General features: G+C 40.8%; 1 protein-coding gene across 3 annotated transcripts in view; it reads right to left on the bottom strand.

The window, feature by feature from the left end:
- Positions 1 to 601: 601 nt before the first annotated feature.
- LOC130904536 (glutamate receptor-interacting protein 2-like) overlaps positions 602 to 12,608 on the bottom strand; it is a 43,550-nt gene continuing 31,543 nt past the window's right edge. The window contains exons 17-24 of one of the 3 annotated variants that reach the window (XM_057817361.1): positions 10,840 to 10,984; positions 9,563 to 9,729; positions 6,351 to 6,533; positions 6,118 to 6,271; positions 5,323 to 5,434; positions 4,854 to 5,054; positions 2,721 to 2,867; positions 602 to 2,227 (exon numbers count right to left, since the gene is read on the bottom strand). In XM_057817361.1, coding sequence (XP_057673344.1) covers positions 2,027 to 2,227; positions 2,721 to 2,867; positions 4,854 to 5,054; positions 5,323 to 5,434; positions 6,118 to 6,271; positions 6,351 to 6,533; positions 9,563 to 9,729; positions 10,840 to 10,984 — 1,310 coding nt within the window. In that variant the 3' untranslated portion in view covers positions 602 to 2,026. Of the gene's footprint in view, positions 2,228 to 2,720; positions 2,868 to 4,853; positions 5,055 to 5,322; positions 5,860 to 6,117; positions 6,272 to 6,350; positions 6,534 to 9,562; positions 9,730 to 10,839; positions 10,985 to 12,608 lie in introns of those variants that run through there. The other 2 variants (XM_057817372.1, XR_009060863.1) reach the window with 2 other exon arrangements.

The following is a 12,608-nucleotide window of genomic DNA, read 5'->3' on the forward strand; positions in this document are numbered from 1 at the left end:
TGTTCACTGCTTTCTCGTAATAAATGAGGTATGATTAATGATCACAATGTGAATATGCCATACTCCTATGTGTACAATAAAACTTTTCAGACCAATCGGACACTCAGATTTCCATTCTCAGTGTCAAGCACCTGCACAGGACAGGTTAAAAAGAGAGAAAAAAGCCAGGTAAACAAAACAATCTATCATATTTTGAATAGCGAATTGATAAAAATTTTAGATGGATGGCTGATCATGATAGTGTTTAGAGGGAAACTAAAATGGTCATTGTCCTATTACTTCAACTCCTTGCCTGATGGAGAGTTCTGTTTAATGTCCCGCTTCTTTTTTATGTACTACATAATCTTTATGGGAACCTTTTTCCCTGTTATTGCCACTCATACAGGATTTCACACTCCGTTGTGACTTGCTATAAATCTAATGCGTACAATCAATCAAGGAGAGAACTTACTGACAAGGGCGGCGTCAGATGTGCACACACAAACACACCTTGACTGCAACTGAACTTTGATAAGACATAGCACAATGTAAACACTCATTGTTTGATTAGGGCACCGCCAGTGAAACTTGATGAACTTTCTAGGACTATTTCAGGTCAAAGAAGAAATGTATCAGTGAGCAGTGATTTTCCAGTGGTACACTGGCTCCATTTAGTGGTAAATTAACTCATTCACTGCCTTTGACAGGCATCTATGTGAACTGTGATGGCTGGCATTGAATGATCATGTTTCAGTGCGGCAATAGACATTCACTCAATCCATTTTGACCAGTCAAAATGTATAATGGTATTACGTAGTGGTAACCAGTGCAATACAGAAAATTTGCCTTATGGAATCTTACCCGAGCGATCGACCTCAACATTAAACAGGTTTCGCGAGCATGTAAAGCTAGAAGTAAAGTAGTCATGGTTTTTGATAGGTTTTATTAAAAAAAACACAAAAAAGCATTTTATATTAAAAAAAAAACTTCAAATAAAATTCCACATTCTGTATAACAGTTAACTCAATTTGCACATGCTTGTATGAGAATTAAAAACATTTACTCTACACCTAAATAGAATCAGAACATTTTATTCATACAGTATATAAAGCTTTTAAAAATAGGCCTCTGTAGACATTTGCTAGTTTAACTGAGTAGAGTTGACATCCCAACACTGTACGGGTCTTTAAGGCTGTGCAGACAGCAGCCAAAAACAGGATGTCAACTCTTCATTTAAACTGGAGGGGTAAGATTGAAGGGGCACGCTGACAACAACCCCATGGAGGTAAACAAGACGTGACAGCGGGGGCTTCTGTAAGTTAATAAGTCACTTGCTGAGGTTGTACCAGCAACACGGGGTCAGCTGGTGGTCCAAAAAAACAAAACCACCAAAGAGAATCATTTAGCCAACATGAAGAGAGACTTTCATTTGAAACAATGAGCAGACATCCTATAGTGAAAACCAAAAGTGAAAATGTGTATGTGACAGTGTAGAAAATGTGAAGTATTTAAAAAAAAAAAAAAAAAAAAAGTGATGTTAGCATTAATCCACCTCAAGGCCATCCAGGAGAATAGAGACATGTCTTTGCAAGCATTCCCGAGATCAACATAGCCTATACGACGTAACCTTTTATGATGCTTGGCTGATGGCGGTGAGAGTTTTACTCGGGGGAGACCGATCCTTCTCGATGGAAACATGGGTAGTGAGCCAAGAAAACATATGTACCTTAAACCTTAAATGTGCTAACACCCTGTGCATGTGTGGGCATAATAAATGGCTGCGTGTTAGTGGTCAAGTAGTCAATGCAAGAACTAGTTGTATGCAGCGTGTGACTGTGAGTAATGTCTCTGATGTTATATAACCTTGCAATGTGCTGTTGGAGAGGGAGGGGAGGGTGAGCCCAAAAAACAGATCTGAAAAGCATCATGTGAATGTGGTGATTAACGCCGGCGGTGCTGTAAGTGTCACTGTGCTGCGGATGCTGTGAACATCTAGCAGGTGCAATGTGACGTCGTGTGCGAGGTGCCAGAACGTCTGTGTTAGTGCTCACAGGGCAATACTGTTGGTGCGCTGCTCGGAAAAGCAGAGCAGTGAGACGGAAGGGTCGTTACGGTCGCCGGGCAGACCCCTGGTGTTACCAGTTTCCACTGGATTCCTGCTAATGACCAGATCCAGGCTGGCTCCCGCTTCTGTAATTAGTGGCACAGTGAGACAGCAATCCAAGTCTCTGGTCCGCACACGGTTCACCTGGAAGAATCCATGAAATTGTGTAAGTTGTTAATTGTGTTTCCTTGTCAATATGACTTGTTACACAGTAGCGCCCATATACGGTGGTAGTTTAAGTATACCATATCTTCTGCACTGTAAGGTGCAACGCATTATAAGGCGCACCTTCAATGAATGGCCTATTCTAAAAGTTTTCGTACATAAGCCACACCACGTTGTAAGGTGCAATAGTAGTAGTAGTAGTAGTAGTAGTCATCGTGGTTGGGGTTTTGTTATGCATCCACTAGATGGAGCTGCACTAAATTGAATATCATGCCATGATTAACCAATATCCATTCATATATAATGCACATCAGATAATAAGGCGCAGTGTAGGCTTTTGAGAAAATTGAAAGCTTCTAGGTGCACCTTATAGTGCGGAAAATACAGTAGTTTCATTTGTTTTGTGACCAAGATCAAACATCCAAATACTCTTGTCAATAATAAAGGATCGCTTTACAGAAAGAAGAGGTACCTGAAGTATACGATCATAAGGCTTCAGGCCCGCTTGGTCAGCTGGGCCTTTAGGGCGGATCATGTTGACAAATACACCTTTTTCCACAAGCCCATCAGATACACTGAATCCAAAGTCACGGCTCTCAGGGTCTTTTCTGATAGTCACCTGCATACATGGAACATATTGTACTGTTGTATTTTTTTTTTCATTTTCTTGGGTATATCATTAGAAATTAGCCATATTACAAATGCAGATTTATTCTTTTTTTTTTTTATTAAACAATGACAAAAGACCAAACTTAAAATGCACTGACACAATGCCATGTAGCTCAGAAATGCTAGAGGTTAATGAGAAATTACAGCGTGTACTGTGAAGAAATTGTCAACCGCATCTATGTATTGTACCATTTTCCCACTACAGTACTTCCAGGGGTTAATTTGTGCTGGATCATGTTCCGGCACCTCTTGATTTTGGACTCCACGTGTTCCGGAACTTATTTAGTCCGATCCAGCATCTTTTGAGTGTAATATAAATGATAATATTATGCCGGGCGCCGTGGAGGAGAATATGAGGTGATGAACTCATCATCGTCACTTACTACGCTAGCACTCTCTACAATAAAACACGCCACGAATCACTGCACACTTACGAATGGAGCACGCATTATGTAACACTGGAAACCACCGCTCTAAAGTCATGGTTGCCCAAACTTTTCATCAAGCATTTGGGCTGAACAGAAAACAGTGAATTGTAACGCTTGCTAAGTGAAAGCTTGGCAGCAAAAATAACACAGGAACCATGACGCTTTTTACCCCCTCATTTTATTATTCGTTCCGCCACCCTAATGCAAAACAACAAGTCACTGGCGGGCGGCTATGCAGTCCACCAATCGGAGCGTCGCGCTGGCGCACCAATAGGAGCCCCGCGTTGACGCATAAATTACCAGGCCGATGACAGCCCCGGTGATGCTACAATATAAAAACGTTTTTTAAAAAATGTCCATCCATCCATCATCTTCCGCTTGCTCCGGGGTCGGGTCGCGAGGATAAAATAAGATCCATAGATTCATTTACAGAACATATCTCAAGAATTGCATGTTGTTTCCAATCTGCACTTTTGGTTAGCGGTGCTTCCAACTCTGAATGGCAATGCCGGTCACACTGAAACAGGACAGCGGCCCCTTGGAGATGCTAGTAACAATGTTGTTGATAAAAATGTTACGTCATTTGAAAGAGTCATAGATTTGTTGATACGCTCAAAAGTTGTACCAACAAATCAGCCCCTGACATAAATTAGAAAAAACTTTAGGATCAAACGGTATTATAACATGCCTAAAAGACAGACAAACGAGTCAGAAAAGCAACAATGACAACAAGGAATGTTTTGGACAACTAAATATGGTAAACTAAATAGGCCGCCGTGCCAATCTTTTTTTTTTAATGTTATACAAGTTAGACCTGTTGAGAAACTAATTGCCGACTGCAAGTCCCACCTGTGGTTATGTGGACAATTGCCCGTGCTGTGCAGAGTATAGCCTAAATAATTCTAAAATGTTGTCATAACATTCATACCATGAATATTATGCTTTTAATTCTTTCATGATTGTTTTGCTGGTACTATGGTTCCATCTCTCTTGTGAACAGTCTTTGTGTGGCTTGAAAAGTGCTCTAGAAGTAAAATGTATTATTATTATTATTATCATCCGAAATTGAGGCTTATAAGTCCCACTGCATGGCAAGTGGGCATTTGCATGTTGTTTCAGCACCATTTCTGCTTATATTCCGGGACCTGTGTCCGTCTCGTCATCACTGCACTGTCATATGTACTTTGCGTTCTGGCACCTTATTATTTACAAATTAAGCACTGAGTACTTCCCAATACGTTCAAATGCTAGGACTATCTACACATGGCTGTGTTGAGGTCAAAAAGCGGCTTTGATTTACTGCCATGATGACTTTCATCTCAAACAATGATATTATCCAAACTGCACTGTCTCACTAAGGTCAGTCTGTAAAGGACACACATTGCGTCAACAAGCTACATCCTCAGAAAACACTAATGTGAGCGGGAACTTTTTTTAGGATGAGTGAAGCAGACAGATTTTTCATTTTAATGTGACCTATGGTACGTGTATTCCATTTTAAAACCTACCTTGTGAAGGGCCAGGGTCATAGAAGACAAACTATTTGAGCCCCTGCCACATCCGGTCAACATGTTGAGCTTGTTCCTGTTCTTTGGTGCCACATTCGTTTCCTCTTGTTTAATAGGACTTATTTCTGACAGAAACATGGAGTCTTCATCTGTCTTGGTCTCCTCTAGGTATAGACTAAAAGCGCTACCTGTCATAGATGCCTGTTAAAAAACAAAAAACACATGCAAAACAAAAAAAATGACAGGTTCGTACGTATTGAAAGAATTTGAATGTGTTGTGCTTTGTAAACATCACTTCGTATAAGGCAACAGGTGTTCTCCCTGTCCTGTCTGGTTTAATAGCAGATTACACACTCAAGAGATTATCATAAAGCTTCATCTGGCTTGATCATATAGCCTGACACAGGGGGGTAGCGCAGACCAAAACGAGAAAAAAAGTCAGAAATGGGGGATGGGAAAGTAGGCTTACCTCTAACTCCCTGAGGATCTCAGACTGGCCACAAGTCTCCAGGTCCTGAATAGCCTGAGACCAGAAGCTATCCTGATTCAGGGTGCCATGGCAATGAGGGGGGCTGATGAATCTACGACAACGCAGGAACCACAACATGAGAGCAGTCTTGCCGTCTTGAGGCCGGTGCTGCCTTCAAAAGCAGCGTAGGAATAGTAGGCTTTTTTGGGATGGGTTTGGCTTCGCGAAGGAGCTTCCCTTTGAAAGTCTCAAGACCACACCGATGGGGGGCAAGTTATTGCAAATTCACATCTCAAACACAGAAGAGTCCTTCAAAAGTTTTTTTTCAAAAATTTAAATACAAAAGTAAATGTCAACTACCTTTTACTAACCCCCCAAAATAGAACAAAGAAAGCATGTGACAAATAAAAAAGGGGGAAAAAAAGGTACAAGGAGACATATGGCTGACGTGTCCAGATGTGTTTGGTGTGGACATGAAAAAGGTGACACACCAAAGAGCTTGTGGGCAATTAGTAAAGCAGATCAGAGAGAGAATACCTGAGAAAAAAGAAAAAAGGACAGTTTGGACAAGCAAACAAAACATGAAAGCATCAATTGACAAGCAAATGCTGCAATGGTGCTTTAATATTCTTCTAGCTCACGCAGTGCAGTTTGCCATTGTCAAAGACACCAAACAAACAAACAAAAAAAAAAGCACAGAAGCTCACAGAAATACGTACATTACAATGAAAAAAAATAAATCTGCACTGACATTAAAAAGGTGCCGAGAGAAAACCTGAAGGAGAAAGACCTTACCCGGGCATCTTTTCCCAGTCATCCTCTGTAAGTCGCTCGTTGTAGAGCCCTGTGTGATGTAGCAGTCCTGCAGAGCTGGACCCGACTGGGCTCCTGTACTTGGTTCTCCTCCATTCATTGGGATTGAGTAATGAATCTTTGTGGAGATAAGTTCCTAAGAAAGAAGAAAATATTAAAAGAAACAGAAGAGACAATAGGCTGCTTTGGGAATGAGCTTACTCTCCCGACCTCACCTTGGCTACTGAAGCCGGCGTCGCATCCCGAGCCGTCCCAGGAGCTCATTGCGGAGTCGATACTGGGCACGGTGGCTGAGTACATCTCTGAAAGTTTACCCATTCTCTGAGAGTCCATCAGTTCATCCTCAAGGTCACTCAAAAATCCAATTTCTCTGTCCAGGACTCGCCTCCCATCATATTCTGAAATTGAGCAGATAGGGAGTCAAAAGGCAGTACAGCAACTTAATACCAAATTCACGATAATAGACATCCATTCATGTGGCTCTACATTGTTTAAATTCACAGCAGAACGAAGTTGGCACCAAGTAGACGTCCATTCCATTTGAACTTGGAAGACTGGGTTCGGATTAACAAATATACAGTATATCGCCGTCAATGGCAGTTTTGTATGGTAATTTTTTTTGACCAGATGGGTTTCCTGAAGACTCTCCAAAAAAGCCACAGAGGCTTTATTTCAGGCAGAAGTCTCATGTCTACTCTTACAAAAGTCTTCTCGTCACAAGCCCATGGTAGGAAAAATAGAGGCCGAGCCCCTATCTCTCTTAAATACCCCAAGATGATCCTTTGTTCACTCATCAGGTCGAGAGAGATGTTTTCTTCCTATGTGGCTGTATATAGCAGCAGCATCAAGATGCAATCACTAAAGAATGCCACTCCTTAATCGATGTTGAATGCAACGGTTTTTGACAAGAGCTAGCACAATGTCACAACATCATGTAACTTCACCCAAGGGTTGCAGACATTCCCTCTCATCCCGTCACGTGGACTGTAAGGTACCATTTGCCCTTGATTAAATCCCTGCAAGAGTAACTATACAAAACGACACATGACCAATAACTCGGCACATATACCACAGCAGCCAATGAGTTAAGGTCAGATAAGGCCCGACGCACATGAAACGCATAATTTTTGGGGGCTCCCAAAAGCAAATCATTTGCATTGACTTCATATTTTGTGCCCAATTTTTTAAAGTTACGGTAAATTTGAGATTGCCATCACTGTTAAAGACTTTAAGAGCAAGCCTTATGTTGTTGATACCAATGTCCATTTTATAATAGAAAAGAAAAATGAAAAATGGCTTTTAAATTCCAAAACCAGGTAGTAGCATGTTTGGGAAAAAAATAAAGGTATTACAGTAAGTTCTTCAGACTTTTCTTAGTTGTAGGTACTTTGCCCATGAGTTTTGACAGTGTAGCAAGTAAAATTTCTGCGACCAATAATTTTGCTGGTTTGTACCCCCCCCCCCCCCCCCAAAATCATTATTCTTGATTTTGTAATTTTGTCAAAAAACTTCTGCTGCACACTTTATCCCAGTTGTTGGAGATAATCCATGAATCAGATGAAAATGAATATATTGTGAGTCAATTTATACAAATTTACCTATGACCCTAAAACTTCAGGTTATGTTTTACAGTGATCACAGTAAAATTAAAAACAAAGTTAAAAGATGTGGAGCCCTGGGCATCATCCGATTTGTATGTAATAAAATGAGGCCATCATATTTACAGTGCCTTGCAAAAGTATTCGGCCCCCTTGAATCTTGCAACCTTTCGCCACATTTCAGGCTTCAAACATAAAGATATGAAATTTAATTTTTTGTCAAGAATCAACAACAAGTGGGACACAATCGTGAAGTGGAACAACATTTATTGGATAATTTAAACTTTTTTAACAAATAAAAAACTGAAAAGTGGGGCGTGCAATATTATTCGGCCCCTTTACTTTCAGTGCAAACTCACTCCAGAAGTTCAGTGAGGATCTCTGAATGATCCAATGTTGTCCTAAATGACCGATTATGATAAATAGAATCCAACTGTGTATAATCAAGTCTCCGTATAAATGCACCTGCTCTGTGATAGTCTCAAGGTTCTGTTTAAAGTGCAGAGAGCATTATGAAAACCAAGGAACACACCAGGCAGGTCCGAGATACTGTTGTGGAGAAGTTTAAAGCCGGATTTGGATACAAAAAGATTTCCCAAGCTTTAAACATCTCAAGGAGCACTGTGCAAGCCATCATATTGAAATGGAAGGAGCATCAGACCACTGCAAATCTACCAAGACCCGGCCGTCCTTCCAAACTTTCTTCTCAAACAAGGAAAAAACTGATCAGAGATGCAGCCAAGAGGCCCATGATCACTCTGGATGAACTGCAGAGATCTACAGCTAAGGTGGGAGAGTCTGTCCATAGGACAACAATCAGTCGTACACTGCACAAATCTGGCCTTTATGGAAGAGTGGCAAGAAGAAAGCCATTTCTCAAAGATATCCATAAAAAGTCTCGTTTAAAGTTTGCCACAAGCCACCTGGGAGACACACCAAACATGTGGAAGAAGGTGCTCTGGTCAGATGAAACCAAAATTGAACGTTTTGGCCACAATGCAAAACGATATGTTTGGCGTAAAAGCAACACAGCTCATCACCCTGAACACACCATCCCCACTGTCAAACATGGTGGTGGCAGCATCATGGTTTGGGCCTGCTTTTCTTCAGCAGGGACAGGGAAGATGGTTAAAATTGACGGGAAAATGGATGCAGCCAAATACAGGAACATTCTGGAAGAAAACCTGTTGGTATCTGCACAAGACCTGAGACTGGGACGGAGATTTATCTTCCAACAGGACAATGATCCAAAACATAAAGCCAAATCTACAATGGAATGGTTAAAAAATAAACGTATCCAGTTGTTAGAATGGCCAAGTCAAAGTCCAGACCTGAATCCAATCGAGAATCTGTGGAAAGAGCTGAAGACTGCTGTTCACAAACACTCTCCATCCAACCTCACTGAGCTCGAGCTGTTTTGCAAGGAAGAATGAGCAAGAATGTAGGTCTCTCGATGTGCAAAACTGATAGAAACATACCCCAAGCAACTTGCAGCTGTAATTGGAGGAAAAGGTGGCGCTACAAAGTATTAACGCAAGGGGGCCGAATAATATTGCACGCCCCACTTTTCAGTTTTTTATTTGTTAAAAAAGTTTAAATTATCCAATAAATTTTGTTCCACTTCACGATTGTGTCCCACTTGTTGTTGATTCTTGACAAAAAATTAAAATTTTATATCTTTATGTTTGAAGCCTGAAATGTGGCCAAAGGTTGCAAGGTTCAAGGGGGCCGAATACTTTTGCAAGGCACTGTATATGGGTCGATAAAGAAGAGTCTGACACTGCCCTAGAGAAAGTACATGCACTGTAGTTGAAAGTATGCCATCTTGCCATGGGAACGAGGAGACGCTGTCATGCGGTCTGCTTGTTTCTTAATCTTGAGGGTGACCGACTCCCCTGCCATCTGCAGGTGGTGGATGGCCTCACTCAGCGTTTTGCCTTTCAGACTGATCCCATTGATAGCCAACACGCGGTCTCCTATGTGAATGGCTCCGGTCCTGCAGAGTAGCAGAGAGGAGGAGACGGAGATGCCAGACAGCACAGAGAGCAAGGACTGGTCAGAAAACAACGCGTTTGTCAGTGCGCCAATTGAAATGCAGACAAAGGGGCTTCTTGTAATAGAAAATCAAAGTCAGTCAGCCATTGTATCCAGACCTATTCAAGTGAAAAAAAATCATTAGCATCCCTTTATCTATACTTGTATAAAATGGAAAAGTGTGTGTTTGTGTTTCTTCTATTGTATATGGATTCTAAAACGGATGAAAATTTTACATAGTTATTCTTAGTTTCTAGGAGTGTTCTTAGATGGGTTTGAACTCTGTAGGTCTTCATTTAGTGCGAAATATTCAAAATTCCAAAGTTTGGCTTTCAAACTTTACGGTTTTATGTACAAATTTAAAATGTGCTGTGGTGATATGTTGTGGCTTTTACTACTCCACAACAAGAGGCTGGTATAAAAAAAAAAAAAAAAAAAAAATTAAAGTACAATTTCCAGAATATCAAGATGGGATTAATTTCGGCTGGATATTCATATTGTAGCAACTATTATTGTTTTATGTGCTATGCCCGCAATGGTTCATTGGTAGTTGTAACCATGACAGAGTGGAGGTTGCAGTTATGATCTGATGTTTTCTGTTCAATAAAGGCTCTACCTCTCGGGGTCGTGCTGTTTATGGGCACAAGAGCAGCAAGTGTGAAACAAGAACTCATTGTTCTCTACGTCACTCGGCACAATTCTGTACAGATTGCGCATTAACCCATTTATGGTGTCATTTTATTTTCACTACATTCTATCTGCATCTCTAAGGAAAATATGTTTTATCTGCCATTCGGTTGTATTGTGTTCATGTTACTCAAACCCAAGCAACTCTGGGCCATATTGCTCAATAAATCCATCCAGCATACATGAAAAAAAAAAATTCTTTAAATGGGGAATCTCTGATTTCGAGGTTTCTTATGTCTCAATTTAACAAACCTTGGCCAAAACAACCCAGCACAAGCAGTATGCCCAGCAACGCCGTGCCATACTGCTAGTCTACTCTCATGCAAATGTCATCCTGCACTTTATTAACTACCTTGACCAAAACCTCTCCCTACCAACATCTTACCTCTCTGCTAGGCCTTTCTTGGTTAGACCCGAAATGACGATTGGGTCAAAAGGCTCTTCGGTGCCTGAAATAGTGATTCCCAGAGGTCCGTTATATCTCTTGAGCTCCACAGTGTAGATGATCGAGCCAGACATCTCCAGCTCATCTAGAGAACAAATGATCAGTCAGTGTAAATAAAGCATGTTTTACTTTTGACGATGAATTTGACAATACAGTAATAGCTGTGTGCAAATACAGTGGAATGAAAAAGTATCTGAACCTTTTGGAATTTCTCACGTTTATGCATAAAATCACCATCAAATTTCATCTGATCTTTGTCAAAATCACACAGATGAAAAACTGTGATCTAACTAAAACCAGGTTTTCATATAGGTTTTCATATTTTAATGAGGATGGTATGCAAACAATGACAGAAGGGGGAAAATGGATAATTGAACCATCACAATTTGTGCCCCCTCCTTTGGCAGCAAAAACTTCAACCAGACGAAGCTGTAGCTGCAGATCAGTCTGGCACATCGATCAGGACTAATCTTGGCCCATTTTTCTCTACAAAACTGCTGTAGTTCAGTCAGATTCCTGGGATGTCTGGCATGAATCGCTGTCTTTAGGTCACGCTACAGCATCTCAATGGGGTTCAAGTCTGAACTTTGACTTGGCCACTCCAGGACGTGTATTTTATTCTTCTGAAACCATTCTAAAGTTGATTTACTTCTGTGTTTTGGATCATTGTTTTATTGAAGCATCCATCCTCTTTTTTGCTTCAACTGTCTGACAGACGGCCTGAGGATGTCCTACAAAACATCCTGATGAACTTTTGAATTCATTCTTCCATTAATGAATGCAAGGTGTCCAGGCACTGAGGCAGAAAACAGCTCGAAATCGTGATGCTCCTTCCATCATGCTGGGGATGAGGTGTTGATGTTGGTGAGCCGTTACATTTTTCCTCCATGCATGACGTTGTGGGTTACTCCCAAACAATTCAACTTTGGTTTCACCAGTCCACAAAATATTTTGCCAAAACATCTATGGAGTGTCCATGTGCCTTTTTGCGAACATTAAACGAGCAACAATGTTTTTTTTTTTGACAGCAGTGGCTTCCTCCATGGAGTCCTCCATTGAACACTATTCTTGGCCATAGCTTTACATATGGTTGACGTGTGCACAAAGACCTTGGACTGCACCAGTGTTTTCTGTAAGTCTTTAGCAGACACTCTAGGGTTCTTTTTTTACCTCTCTGAGTATTCTGCGCTGAACTCTTGGCGTCATCTTTGGTGGACGGCCACTCTTTGTGAGAAAAGCAACAGTGCCAAACTCCATTTGTAGACAACTTCTCCGACTGTCAATTGATGAACATCCAGACTTTTAGAGATGGTTTTGTATCCTTTCTCAGCTTTATACAAATCAACAATCCTTGATCACAGGTCTTCAGACAGCTCTTTTGACCGAGCCATGATGCACATCAGACAATGCTTCTCATCAAGACAATTAATAGCAGATGTGTGTTTTATAGTGGGCAGACACACCTGACTTAAATTGTTTGGTAAAAAAATGGTTTCAATTGTTCTTTAAGTCTCCTAAGGCAGAGGTTCACTTATTTTCCCCTTTCTGTCATTGTTTGCATGCTATCCTCATTAAAATATGAAAACATATAAATTTTGGGGTGATTTTAGTTAAAGGAGACACTGTTTTTACATCTGTGTGATTCTGACAAAGATCAGATCACATTTAATGATGATTTTATGCTGTAATGTGAGAAATTCCAAAAGGTT

This window comes from Corythoichthys intestinalis, chromosome 2 (assembly GCF_030265065.1).
Source record: "Corythoichthys intestinalis isolate RoL2023-P3 chromosome 2, ASM3026506v1, whole genome shotgun sequence".
NCBI lineage: Eukaryota > Metazoa > Chordata > Actinopteri > Syngnathiformes > Syngnathidae > Corythoichthys > Corythoichthys intestinalis.